The sequence below is a fragment of the Crinia signifera genome, chromosome 5 (assembly GCF_055691185.1).
Source record: "Crinia signifera chromosome 5, ASM5569118v1, whole genome shotgun sequence".
Classification (NCBI taxonomy): domain Eukaryota; kingdom Metazoa; phylum Chordata; class Amphibia; order Anura; family Myobatrachidae; genus Crinia; species Crinia signifera.
In genome coordinates this window covers 324086287-324100721 of record NC_139221.1, presented here as the reverse complement: position 1 = coordinate 324100721, position 14435 = coordinate 324086287, and the positions used below count along the sequence as shown (strand labels likewise).

At 51.1% G+C, this 14435-nt stretch overlaps 1 protein-coding gene across 2 annotated transcripts in view; it reads left to right on the top strand.

Moving 5' to 3' along the window:
• Nucleotides 1-344: 344 nt before the first annotated feature.
• The window catches only part of TOP1MT (DNA topoisomerase I mitochondrial), a 45099-nt gene continuing 31008 nt past the window's right edge, over nt 345-14435 (top strand). For both annotated transcript variants that reach the window (XR_014444041.1, XM_083144922.1), the window contains exons 1-4: nt 345-670; nt 4069-4142; nt 5112-5211; nt 6620-6675. Coding sequence is in view for 1 of the 2 variants with exons in the window: in XM_083144922.1 (XP_083001048.1) it covers nt 4108-4142; nt 5112-5211; nt 6620-6675 (191 nt within the window). In the remaining variant the exon portion in view is untranslated. The remainder of the gene's footprint in view (nt 671-4068; nt 4143-5111; nt 5212-6619; nt 6676-14435) is intronic.

The window sequence follows — 14435 nt, the reverse complement described above, 5'->3', positions numbered from 1 at the left end:
ACTGTCACGATTCCGTCGGGACAGTCCCGATTTTCGGGTCCTGTCCCGACGTCCCACCCGCGGCAGGCATTGTCCCGCTGCGGGGGGGTGGCAGTTGGGAGACCCCCCAATGTAGTAGAATAGACGCTGTGCGCATGCGCACAGCGTCTATTCTCGTATGAAAATGAGGTCGCGGCTAATTAGCATAAGCCGCGCCCTCATTTGCATACGCCACGCCCCCTTTTCGGGCGCTCGCGCGGCTTCGCCGCGCGAGTGTCCCTATTTCTTAACATGAAAAGTTGGGAGGTATGTATAGGGGGTATATATAAGGAGCATGTAATAGATTGAACAGCTGCTACAACCCTCCAGCTGCTGGTGAACTACAAGGCAAAGCATGCTATGCTAGTCCAATTACAGGAGGAGATAACAAATTCTGCGATCCGTGTGAGCTCAGCAAAGTCACATGATGGTGTACTGGGGACCGGTCGGTGACGTCACGTCAGGACCGGAAGTGTGCGTGAGGTGTGGGAACGCGTGACGTCGACACGTAGTGACGGCGCGTGTCCCGGCCCGCGGAGGCGGCGTCTGTGTGGCCTCCTGTCTCCACGTGTGGTGTAGCGTGAGCCGAATCATCACCCGCGGGTGTGACACCGACTGACCGGGCCCGCAAACCGTGAGCCGGGAATCTGAGGTACTGTGCGAGAGGGGGGTGACCCGGGAGTAAGGGGATAACTGAGGGAAGGAGTTGGGGGTGAGGTGGTTTGGCTGACAGGGGGAAGGAGTTGGGGGTGAGGCGGTTTGGCTGACGGGGAAGGAGTTGGGGAAGAGGCGGTTTGGCTGACGGGGGGGAAGGAGTTGGGGGTGAGGCGGTTTGGCTGACGGGGGGAAGGGGTTGGGGGTGAGGCGGTTTGGCTGACAGGGGGAAGGAGTTGGGGGTGAGGCGGTTTGGCTGACAGGGGGAAGGAGTTGGGGGTGAGGAGGTTTGGCTGACAGAGGGAAGGAGTTGGGGGTGAGGTGGTTTGGCTGACAGGGGGAAGGAGTTGGGGGAGAGGCGGTTTGGCTGACAGGGGGAAGGAGTTGGGGGTGAGGCGGTTTGGCTGACAGGGGGAAGGAGTTGGGGGTGAGGTGGTTTGGCTGACAGGGGGAAGGGGTTGGGGGAGAGGTGGTTTGGCTGACAGAGGGAAGGAGTTGGGGGTGAGGTGGTTTGGCTGACAGGGGGAAGGAGTTGGGGGAGAGGCGGTTTGGCTGACAGGGGGAAGGAGTTGGGGGTGAGGCGGTTTGGCTGACAGGGGGAAGGAGTTGGGGGTGAGGTGGTTTGGCTGACGGGGAAGGAGTTGGGGGTGAGGCGGTTTGGCTGACAGGGGGAAGGAGTTGGGGGTGAGGCGATTTGGCTGACAGGGGGAAGGAGTTGGTGGGGGGGGTTGGCTGACGGGGAAGGAGTTGGGGGTGAGGTGGTTTGGCTGACAGGGGGAAGAAGTTGGGGGAGAGGTGGTTTGGTTGACAGGGGGAAGGAGTTGGGGGTGAGGCGGTTTGGCTGACAGGGGGAAGGAGTTGGGGGTGAGGCGGTTTGGCTGACAGGAGGAAGGAGTTGGGGGTGAGGTGGTTTGGCTGACAGAGGGAAGGAGTTGGGGGAGAGGTGGTTTGGCTGACAGGGGGAAGGAGTTGGTGGGGGGGGGGTTGGCTGACGGGGAAGGAGTTGGGGGTGAGGTGGTTTGGCTGACAGGGGGAAGGAGTTGGGGGTGAGGCGGTTTGGCTGACAGGGGGAAGGAGTTGGTGGGGGGGGGTTGGCTGACGGGGAAGGAGTTGGGGGTGAGGTGGTTTGGCTGACAGGGGGAAGGAGTTGGGGGAGAGGTGGTTTGGCTGACAGGGGGAAGGAGTTGGGGGAGAGGTGGTTTGGCTGACAGGGGGAAGGGGTTGGGGGAGAGGTGGTTTGGCCGACAGGGGGAAGGGGTTGGGGGAGAGGTGGTTTGGCTGACAGGGGGAAGGGGTTGGGGGAGAGGTGGTTTGGCTGACAGGGGGAAGGAGTTGGGGATGAGGTGGTTTGGCTGACAGGGGGAAGGAGTTGGGGGTGAGGTGGTTTGGCTGACAGAGGGAAGGAGTTGGGGGTGAGGTGGTTTGGCTGACAGGGGGAAGGAGTTGGTGGGGGGGGTTGGCTGACGGGGAAGGAGTTGGGGGTGAGGTGGTTTGGCTGACGGGGAAGGAGTTGGGGGAGAGGCGGTTTGGCTGACAGGGGGAAGGGGTTGGGGGAGAGGCGGTTTGGCTGACAGGGGGAAGGGGTTGGGGGTGAGGCGGTTTGGCTGACAGGGGGAAGGGGTTGGGGGAGAGGCGGTTTGGCTGAGAGGGGGAAGGAGTTGGGGGAGAGGCGGTTTGGCTGAGAGGGGGAAGGAGTTGGGGGTGAGGCGGTTTGGCTGAGAGGGGGAAGGGGTTGGGGGTGAGGCGGTTTGGCTGACGGGGAAGGAGTTGGGGGTGAGGCGGTTTGGCTGAGAGGGGGAAGGAGTTGGGGGAGAGGCGGTTTGGCTGAGAGGGGGAAGGAGTTGGGGGAGAGGCGGTTTGGCTGAGAGGGGGAAGGAGTTGGGGGAGAGGCGGTTTGGCTGAGAGGGGGAAGGAGTTGGGGGTGAGGCGGTTTGGCTGACAGAGGGAAGGGGTTGGGGGTGAGGCGGTTTGGCTGAGAGGGGGAAGGAGTTGGGGGTGAGGCGGTTTGGCTGACAGGGGGAAGGAGTTAAGGGTGAGGCGGTTTGGCTGACAGGAGGAAGGAGTTGGGGGTGAGGCGGTTTGGCTGACAGAGGGAAGGAGTTGGGGGTGAGGTGGTTTGGCTGACAGGGGGAAGGAGTTGGGGGTGAGTTGGTTTGGCTGACAGCGGGAAGGAGTTGGGGGTGAGGTGGTTTGGCTGACAGGGGGAAGGAGTTGGTGGGGGGGGGTTGGCTGACGGGGAAGGAGTTGGGGGTGAGGTGGTTTGGCTGACGGGGAAGGAGTTGGGGGAGAGGCGGTTTGGCTGACAGGGGGAAGGAGTTGGGGGAGAGGCGGTTTGGCTGACAGGGGGAAGGGGTTGGGGGTGATGCGGTTTGGCTGACAGGGGGAAGGGGTTGGGGGTGAGGTGGTTTGGCTGACGGGGAAGGAGTTGGGGGAGAGGCGGTTTGGCTGAGAGGGGGAAGGGGTTGGGGGAGAGGCGGTTTGGCTGACAGGGAAGGGGTTGGGGGTGAGGCGGTTTGGCTGACAGGGGGAAGGAGTTGGGGGAGAGGCGGTTTGGCTGAGAGGGGGAAGGAGTTGGGGGTGAGGCGGTTTGGCTGAGAGGGGGAAGGAGTTGGGGGTGAGGCGGTTTGGCTGAGAGGGGGAAGGGGTTGGGGGTGAGGCGGTTTGGCTGATGGGGAAGGAGTTGGGGGTGAGGCGGTTTGGCTGAGAGGGGGAAGGAGTTGGGGGAGAGGCGGTTTGGCTGAGAGGGGGAAGGAGTTGGGGGAGAGGCGGTTTGGCTGAGAGGGGGAAGGAGTTGGGGGAGAGGCGGTTTGGCTGAGAGGGGGAAGGAGTTGGGGGTGAGACGGTTTGGCTGACCGAGGGAAGGGGTTGGGGGTGAGGCGGTTTGGCTGAGAGGGGGAAGGAGTTGGGGGTGAGGCGGTTTGGCTGAGAGGGGGAAGGGGTTGGGGGTGAGAGGGGTGACAGATGTTTGGGAGGGTGCTGTTAAAGGGGGTGACCAGTGTGTGGAAGGGAGCTAGGAGGTGAGTGACAGGCGTGCTGCAGGGGTCTGGTAAAGGGGGTGACAGGTGTATGGGAGGGAGAGGTGGGGCTGGTAGGTTTTTGGGAGGGAGCTGGAAAGAGGGGTGTCAGGTAAGGGGGGGGGGGGTTTACAGGACATAATAGCTGTGTGTGTGCTGCAGCCCCATCATCTTAGTGGAAATTGTCACAATTAAGCTCTTCCACTGCTGAATTGTACAATGGTAATTTGGTGTGACTGGGGGCCGTGATCTGTCAGTGCTCCTGGAACAGCCAGCTGGGATATGTTTACAAAGTGAGACTTACTGACTACTGACATCTTGCAAACCCTTCCCCGATGTCTTAAAGTTTCTGTTACTAACTTTCTGTATCCTGTAATTAAAGTGATCCGTGAAATTGATATAAGACCCAATACGTGGCAGCATGGTATCCACAACCTTACACAGTGACCCCCACAGGTAAGGAAGCTGGCACTGAGAATACAACTACTGATCACTCGCATTGTACTGCTAGAGATTCAGGGGCCGATTCTCCGGAAACACCCAACCACAGCAGGAATGATGCCTGCTGTGATCCCTCTTGCCCGCTGGCAGCTACATCCCCTATATGTCTCTACGAGGATGTGATACTGCCCGATGTATCACTATTGGGCAGCATAGCATCAGGTCCCGGGGCTACTGCCATTCTGAGATGACAGTAGACCATTGCAGGCTGTGGGCTACACACCCCAATCACCCCAACATCACTAGCTGCACGTGTCCAGGGCACCAGGCTGAGCGCATCACAGGCACAGGCTCCTTTTGGAACCCTGTATGTGCAGAAACATAAATACTGCCAATATCGGGGGTAGGGAGTGGGGGGGGGGGTCATGTCGTCATAATATTCCAGGGATGCTTTCAGTTAGCCTGCAGCTGACATTCAAAAGGGCGATATGTTTTCTTTTTTTTTTATCTCGAATGTCGACATTATACACCGTATCGGTGCACCGCATCCCCTTCGCATGACTCGCTGCACTTGCTATGCGTCGGGCCCGGTAGCTCGCCACTAATGCAGTGAGCCTGCTGCATATAGTGGTAACCCTCGCCTTTTTTACGGCCACACTCGCCGTTTCCACCTTGCTGGAAATGGCGAGTGCAGGGGTTCAGGTCAATACTGACCTGCAAGCAATCGTCACTGCTCGCCATAGGGGTTGCATACACCCATACCGGAGACATGAGTCTCTATTTATGTTGTCTCCCTGTATTCCACTGTTTATTACAAGGGAGATCTGTCAGCTGATTATAATCAGATTGATGTAATAGTCCCTATAGCCTGTAGGTGGTGCTGTGTCTGTAAGTAACCAGCAGCCTCACCGTATGGAGTTATTGTCTGCACAGTCATTGCATCTTCTGAGTGTCTGCAGCCTGAATCTTATCTTGTGTATTTAGGAGTAGAAAGTTCAATGGAGATAAAAGGGAAGAACATTTAAAGGAAGATCTAAGCACTGAAACTAAATCTCATCTCCATCTTCAGAATGGTTGTGTGGAGGTAAGGTTATAAATATTGCAAAGAACAGTAAATTTCCTAACGGTCATCATTCTAGCCCACAGAGGAACATAGAATCCACTTTATGTAGCAACATGACCTGGGACTTTATCTGGAATATGCAATGTTGACAGTTCCAGTTATTTATGAGATGTACAGTACATATCGGAGCTATGGGTTGCGGTTCTTCCATCTTTGGGAGTCATTCTGGAGTTTGTCACCATTGACTAACGCTACTTTCAGATGGCAATAACCCAGGTGTAATTTCCTTGGAATAGACACTGTTTTTGTGTCACATGATCTTCTAGTTCACAGGTTAGCCCACAGCTTTATATCTAACTTGTTTTGCTGGACCGCTTCCTGGCACATTAACATTTATTGTTAAGCTGGGTGCACTAATATGCAGTTATTAATAGGTTAGTATACAGAAGCGTTAGCCAATGTAAAAGTCTTGAAACGGTCCTGCAACGGTTGGTCGGGAGGGTGTATCTTATGAGCTGCTTAAGAATTGAGATGCACGACCTCCCCATCCCATTGAGGGACGTACACACGGCGTTAGAAATATGGAGTGCACACGGATCAGGTAAATACTCCAATCCTCGGGGAGATTAAACCAGGCTTAATTCATTCCATGTGTTCTCATAATGATCATTCATTTAAACATTCGGTACTTGTTTAGTTTCATGGCGGCACTTCCCAGCAGTTTGAATCGTATGCAAATATCGGATGCGATTTGCATACGATTTGATCCGCGATGTGATTTAGCACATCCACACTATCCACATCAGCCCGAAGCGTGGCGATCGGATGCAGTACACGTCCTCCCGACCTGTTCATACACCCACTATCAACATCGGCATGGAGTTGATTTTATAAAGTGTGGCGAGCCCTGCGAGGTGACGAGTAAAACTACCCCAAAGCATGGCGAGCGGATGCGGAAAACGAGCCCAAAGCGCAGCAAACCCCGCGAGGAACACTGATTACTTGATGTGTATTCCACATCGCCATGCTTCGTGCTTGTTTTTCGCGGGGCTCGCCATGCTTCGGCCTCGTTTTCCGCGTCCGCTCGCCATGCTTTGGGGTCGTTTTACCCGTCTCCTCGCGGGGCTCGCCATACTTTATATAATCAACTCCATGCCGATGTGGATAGTGGGGGTATGAACAGGTCGGGAGGATGCGTACTGTGTCCCCTGGCGGGGCTCGCTGCGCTTGCTACGCTTCGGGCTGACGTGGATAGTGGGGGTGTGCTAAATCGCATCGCAGATCAAATCGTATGCAAACATCAGATGCGATTTGCATACGATCTGCTGGGAAGCGCCGCCGTGAAACTAAAAAAGTACCAAACTTTATTTTATATTACCTTATTGGTTGTATTTATGGCACAACTTTTTTTTTTTTTTTTTCGTTAAAGATGAATAATTCCACTTCCACAGAGAAGCTGGTAAAAGACCATGCGGCGACTACCTGGTAAGATCAGTAATCCCTCTTACCTCATTGTATGGAGCGGCTTTTCACCTTTTAAAGGTCTGTGTATGTACCACCTGGCAATCCTGGGAATCTGCAAAGACAGTCGCTCGTCCGCCATGAAAATACCCTTTTGATTTCATTGTCTTAATAGTACTGTGATGTCACTAAAGTGCCTATTCGTTACCAACATCCAAAGGCCCCACGTAAAGCTATCTGTCTAATTATGTATTGCAGTAAATTGCTGTGGTGGATTGGTATTGCTCAGGTTGCAGGACAGAAACTTCATCCTGTGACCCCCTAACACAGGGCTGGGCAACACCGGCCCTCCAGATGTTAATGAACTACACATCCCAGGATGCTTTGCATTAGTTTTGCTATGTGGCCATGCTGAAACTGATGCAATGCATACTGGGATGTGTAGTTCATCAACATCTGGAGGGCCGGTGTTGCCCAGCCCTTCCCTAACACCTACTTTCACTGCGCAGTCATGCACTTGTTTGCGGTATGCAAGCAGCGAGGGCCATAAGAAGTGGTGGGCTCTGGATGGATCCCTTTTCACACTTCGTATCTCCTTCCAGTAGACGAGAGCAGGGCTTGCCAGGCCACCGCCATCTGGGGATGATATGAGTTCCAGTAGTTAAGCTCTAAAAACATTTAGCTTGAGCTTGATGCAGGGACAGCGGACACATCAGGACTGAAATTTTGACTGGTCCTGTTCTTTCAAACCTTACAGAATGTGTATAGGACCTGTACTCGCTGTGTCCCCTCCTTCCAGCTCCACTTTCTGTTGCTGTGTTAACGTCTGATTCATTCTCCTGAATATCGTATACAATAAGTAGAACATGGCACTGTGATGGTAACTGGAGAAGTGTAGCGCACTAATGGGAAGCGTTCCCTCTGGAGTCTTCACCTCTGGCTCCCAACTGCTCCCCAATTTAAGAGCTGATTCTGAGTGGCTGTAAGTTGTAGTAAATCGGGCTTCAGCAAATGCCCAAATTATTCTAATGTAAGATACCATTCTGCGAATGGGGTTGTAGGCGCTTCTGGTAGTGGGAATCCGCAACACCCATTCACTGGCCGTCCCACCCATCATTAGCACATGCTAGATGCAGGAGGTCCATCAGAAACTGGCTTCCCTTACCCATACACATAGAGCTTTTGGTACACCTCCCTGACACACCCTTGGTACTCCTGTAACTCACGGTGGGTGCTGCCAGTTCCCTCCCAGAAACCCCAACTTTCACAGACCAATCCAGCCAAGTTATGGATTTCTTTAGGGCAGGGTGCTGACCACTGGGCAGGGCACGTTTTTCAATCGGAAGGGCACATTTTATATTAGAAATTTCTTACATTAGAAATGAAAAATGCCCATGACATATTCTGTCGTAATGACCATTACACATTAAGGCACACACTGTAAAACCTGTTACACATTATACCACACACCATAATGCCCATTACACATGATGGCATACACTGTAATACCCATTACACATGATGGCACACCGAAAGTTCTTAGCGGCATGTCAGCGCGGGGGGGGGGGGGGGGGGCAGCGTTAGGGCGCACAGTGCCACACACAAAAAGGGCAGGGTGCATTTTGAGGTTTTAAAAATGGGCAGGGTGCGGCACCCTGCAAAAGCGGCTGAGAGGGAACGCTAAAGTTCCATTAGACTCATGTACGTCTCCTGCCCTGGCGCTCACCTCCACTGCTGGTTCCCATGCTGGTGGAGTGCATGCTGTCACGCTGTCATCTCCTGTTGACAGCGGTGGTGTGTGCTCCTGTGCCAGGCGGGCTCTGGGTAGCGTGAGACATGAGCCGCCATGATGGATCCGTGTCAGGTCAGGCCTGGCTGGACCTGCCGGCTGCAGCGCCTCCACGCACAATCACCATCGGCTGGTTTCCGTCGCCATCGCTGGCGGCGGACATCTTTTGGGATCCTTCAGCCTATGCTGCGCGGCTCCTTTCAGTAAGGTCAAGTGGCAACCAATCACCGCACAGCTCACCCTTCAAATACTGACTTGCCGGGCTAGACCGGCAGTCAGTACTATGATGTCTACCCGCATGCATCATTGATCCTCCCTGGCTGTCTGTAGTTGCTGCTACAGTTCTTGCGCCTTTGGTGAAGTCTCTTTCAAGTCTCCTGCTGATCGTTTCACTGCCTGTACCATATCATCACGGAACCCGCTGCCGCCTATACGGATAGGACAAGGTTAACCCCCCAAAGGGGTAATATCTTCTCCCTCATTCCTGACGATTAATCTCTGTGGTCATCCCTGGTTCTGCAGCTACGATCCTACTCAGCACAGATTCCTTCGGACTTCATCATCCAATCCTCATCCCATCATCCACTTCTTCCAATCATCCAATCCTCATCCAATTCTTCAACCAATCATCCAATCCTCATCCAATTCTTCAACCAATCATCCAATCCTCATCCAATTCTTTAACCAATTATCCAATCTTTCTTCCAATTGCTCAATCATCCAATCTTGCAGTTATTCAATAACCAATCATCTCCAAAGCTCTTCCATAAAGTTTTGTATATTATTGACTTTATCATTTATCAGAAACTACAGTTTTATTATCATCATTCATATTCTGTATCGCAGTATCTTTATTAAATAAGGTTTACTTTATTCAATTGCTTCACTCCCTTCTGTCGTCAAAAAAATTCCAGAAGGGTTACCTACCCCATATCAAGACTTCTCTGATGTTTTCTGCAAAAAAGCTACTGATAAATTACCTCCTCATCGTCCATGGGACTGTTCAATCGATCTAATACCAGGAAAGAACCCTCCATGGGGTCGCACTTACCCTTTGTCCTTGCCTGAGACACAGGCTATGTCCGAGTATATAGAGGAAAACCTAGCCAAAGGGTTTATCCGTCCCTCTTCTCCTGCTGGAGCTGGCTTTTTTGTTAAGAAATAGGATGGAGTGTTACGGCCTTGCATCGATTATCGAGGATTAAACGAAATTACCATCAAAAACCGTTATCCATTGCCACTCATCACAGAACTTTTTGACAGAATCAAAGGGGCGACCATCTTTTCAAATTTAGATCTCCGCGGAGCCTACAATCTCATTCGCATTCGTGAGGGAGACAAGTGGAAGACTGCTTTTAATACCAGAGATGGACATTATGAATACCTTGTTCTGCCTTTCGGTCTGAGTAATGCACCAGCGGTTTTTCAGTCTTACGTGAATGAACTTTTTCGTGATCTTCTGTGCAAACATGTTGTGGTCTACCTTGACAATATCCTGATATTTGCCAATAGTCTTCAGAAACATTGAGAAGTTGTCAGAGAAGTGCTCTCTCGCCTCAGAAAGAATCTCCTTTTCTGCAAATTGTAAAAGTGCATTTTTGAGGTCCCCTCCATACCCTTCTTAGGGTACATTGTATCTGGCTCCAGTCTGGAAATGGATCCAACCAAAGTGGAAGCAATCCAGTCGTGGCCTTGTCCTCACACCCTCCGATGGGTCCAAAGATTCCTCGGATTTGAGAACTACTATAGAAAGTTCATCAAAGGCTTTTCTACTATTGTAGCTCCAATAACTGCTCTTACCCGCAAAGGTGCCAAGCCCTCCAATTGGGATCCCGAGGCTTCTAACTCCTTTACACTGCTCAAAGAAAAGTTCATTTCAGCACCAGTTCTGGCTCAACCAGATGTCAGTTTACCCTTTACTCTAGAAGTCGACGCCTCTGCCATTGGTGTAGGGGCTGTGCTTTCCCAGACTAATACTGACGGACAGTTGCATCCATGTGGTTCTCTAAGAAATTTTCCCCGGCGGAACAGAACTACGCTATAGGGGACCAAGAACTGTTGGCTATCAAAATGGCCTTGGAGGAGTGGCGGTATCTACTCGAGGGGGCAGTTCATGTTATTAATATTATTACTGATCATAAAAATTTGCTTTATTTGAAAAATGCTTAATGTCTCAATCCTCGACAGGCCAGATGGGCGTTGTTCTTTTCTAGATTTAATTTTAAATTTGTCTTTTTCTCCTGGAGCAAAAAATCGCAAGGCGGATGCTCTGTCTCAGTCATGGGAGACTGAGGAGGAGTCTAAATCCTATGAAGGAAGTCCAATTATTGATCCTCTCGCTTTCGCTGCAACAACTGTACAAGTGTCAGTCCCTCCAGGTTAAACCTTTATTAAACCTAGCTCAAGGAAGCAAATTCTGCGTTGGGCTCATGATTCCAAGTTCTCCGGTCATCCAGGGATTCAGAAGACCTATGAGTTCCTTTCTCGAAGACCTATGAGTTCCTTTCTCGAAGACCTATGAGTTCCTTTCTCGAAGACCTATGAGTTCCTTTCTCGAAGACCTATAAGTTCCTTTCTCGAAGACCTATGAGTTCCTTTCTCGAAGACCTATGAGTTCCTTTCTCGAAGACCTATGAGTTCCTTTCTCGAAGACCTATGAGTTCCTTTCTCGAAGACCTATGAGTTCCTTTCTCGAAGACCTATGAGTTCCTTTCTCCTGGTGGCCTGCTCTAAAGAAAGATGTTCAGGAATATATTGCTTCTTGTCCTCATTGTGCCCAACATAAATCCTCCAGTAGGTCCACTGATGTCACTTTCCATTCCACAGCGGCCGTGGACTCACTTGTCAATGGACTTTATTACCGACCTTACATCATCTGATGGATATACCACCATATGGGTCGTCATTGACCGATTTTCTAAAATGGCTCATTTCATACGGCTTCGGGGATTGCCTTCCGCTCCGAAGTTAGCGAACCTTTTTATCAAAGAGATCTTCAGAACCAACGGGCTACCTGAGGAAATAGTCTCGGATCGAGGGGTACAGTTCGCCGCAAAATTCTGGCGAGCATTATGCAAAGTTCTCAAGATCTAACTTAATTTCAGTACAGCCTACCATCCACAATCTAACGGCCAGATGGAGAGAGTCAATCAGGATGTAGAGACTTTTTTACGTTTGCATGTTTCCTCCTCTCAGGATGACTGGGTCGAGGTGTTGCCATGGGCTGAATTTGGTCATAACAACCAGTACCATTCATCTTCTTCTACACCTTTCTTTATTAATTATGGCTTCCATCCTAGGGTCCCTGACTTCCAGCGGCTACCTTCAACATCTGTGCCAGCGGTAGCGTTAACTCTCCAGCAGCTTCGCCAGCATTGGAGGAAAGTCAGGAAATCATTGACCAAAGCTTCACAGAAATATAAGAAATTTGCTGACAGAAGGAGAAGAGCTGTTCCCACTTTGAGGGTGGGTGACAAGGTATGGCTGTCCACTCGCAACCTTAGTCTTCGTGTACCTTCGATTAAATTTGCACCTCGTTTTATCGGTCCTTTTCTGATCACACAGATCATCAATCCAGTTGCGTATAAGTTAAAATTACCACATTATTTAAGGGTCCCAAATTCATTTCATAACTCATTGCTTAAACAAGTGTCATGCTGCTCTTCCTAAATCTCCCAAAGTTTTTACTCATAGGGGCGTAGAATATGAAGTGGCCCGCATTCTGGACTCTCGTATCAGGTACAAACGACTACAGTACTTAATCGACTGGAAAGGATATGGGCCTGAGGAGAGGTCCTGGACCAATGCTTCTGAGGTACATGCTCCTAAAATGATGCGAGATTTTCATAGGAAATTTCCAACCAAGCCCAAGGAGTGTCCTGGGGGTGCTGTCACGACCACCATGTCTGCTACCCGATTCCTCTGTGCTGTCCCTAGCCCCAAGACCTCTGACAGGTCATCTCCTGCCCTGGTGCTCACCTCCGCTGCTGGATCCCATGCTGGTGGAGTGCATGCTGTCGCGCTGTCATCTCCGGGTGACAGCGGTGGTGTGTGCTCCTGTGCCAGGCGGGCTCTGGGTAGCGTGAGACATGAGCCGCCATGATGGATCCGTGTCAGGTCAGGCCTGGCTGGACACGCCGGCTGCAGCGCCTCCACGCACAATCACCACCGGCTGTTTTCCGTCGCCATCACTGGCGGCGGACATTTTTTGGGATCCTTCAGCTTATGCGGCGCGGCTCCTTTCAGTAAGGTCAAGTGGCAACCAATCACTGCACAGCTCACCCTTCAAATACTGACTTGCCGGGCTAGACCGGCAGTCAGTACAATGATGTCTACCCGCATGCATCATTGATCCTCCCTGGCTGTCTGTAGTTGCTGCTACAGTTCTTGCGCCTTTGGTGAAGTCTCTTTCAAGTCTCCTGCTGATCGTTTCACTGCCTGTACCATATCATCACGGAACCCGCTGCCGCCTATACGGATAGGACAAGGTTAACCCCCCAAAGGGGTAATATCTTCTCCCTCATTCCTGACGATTAATCTCTGTGGTCATCCCTGGTTCTGCAGCTACGATCCTACTCAGCACAGATTCCTTCGGACTTCATCATCCAATCCTCATCCCATCATCCACTACTTCCAATCATCCAATTCTTCAACCAATCATCCAATCCTCATCCAATTCTTTAACCAATCATCCAATCTTTCTTCCAATCGCTCAATCATCCAATCTTGCAGTTATTCAATTATTCAATTACCAATCATCTCCAAAGCTCTTCCATAAAGTTTTGTATATTATTGACTATCATTTATCAGAAACTACAGTTTTATTGTCATCATTCATATTCTGTACTGCAGTATCTTCATTAAATAAGGTTTACTTTATTCAATTGCTTCACTCCCTTATGTGGTTAATGCAACAGCCCTACATCAAAGCACCCAGCCTCTGTTACACTCCAGCTGGTGCTTCACGAAACGTGACACACAGCAATCCTCCTAGCTCCAGACTGGCCTCGACAAGCCTGGTACACAGACCTTCAGGAGATGTCTCTGCAGCCCCCTTGGCGGCTGCCAGCACGTCCGGACTTGCTACTACAAGGGCCATGCCTTCACTCGAGTCTACACAGGCTAGCTTTGATGGCGTGGCTCTTGAAACGGAAGTTTTGAGAGCAAAAGGTTTTTCTCTACCAGTCATAAAGACCATGATCGCGGCAAGAAAACTGGCCTAATCTATCGAATCTGGAATGCCTTCTTCATCTGGTGTGCCGGGAAAAACGGGAGAGTTTAGTTTATCAAGGATCCTAGCCTTTTTACAAACAGGCCTGGATTTGGGCCTAAAGTTGTCCTCTCTAAAGGTCCAAGTTTCAGCTCTAGCGAAAAGGATTGCAATACAAACCTTTTTACAAGGTGTCCTTCACATACAGCTTCCTTTTTATACCACCAATTCAGCCTTGGGATCTGACATTGGTTCTTTCAGCACTCCAGCACTCGCCGTTCGAGCCCCTGGAATCCTCAGATGGATAATGTGGAAGACAGTTTTTCACTTGGCCATATCATCAGCTAGGCGAGTCTCGGACCTATCGGCCTTGTCCAATATTTCACCGTATCTGGTGTTCCACTCGGATAGGGCAGTCTTGCGAACTCGAAAAGAGTTCCTGCCAAAAGTTGTTTCCAGGTTTCACATAAACCAGGATATTGTTGTTCCTGCGTTTTCTCCATGGGAGGATTCTCCAGAGTTACGTTCTCTAGATGTTGTGAGAACTTTGAAGGTTTACGTTTCTAGAACTCAAACCATCCGTAAGACAGAAGCCTTATTTGTTTTATATGATGCAAACAAGAGAGGTTGGCCCGCAACAAAGCAAACGCTGGCTCGCTGGTTGCGGTTAACTATCAAGCCGGCTTGTGTGTCTTCCAATAAGCCAGTCCCATCATCTATTCGGGCCCACTCCACACGATCGGTAGGGGCCAGTTGGGCGGCTCACCAGGGAGCTTCTGCAGAACA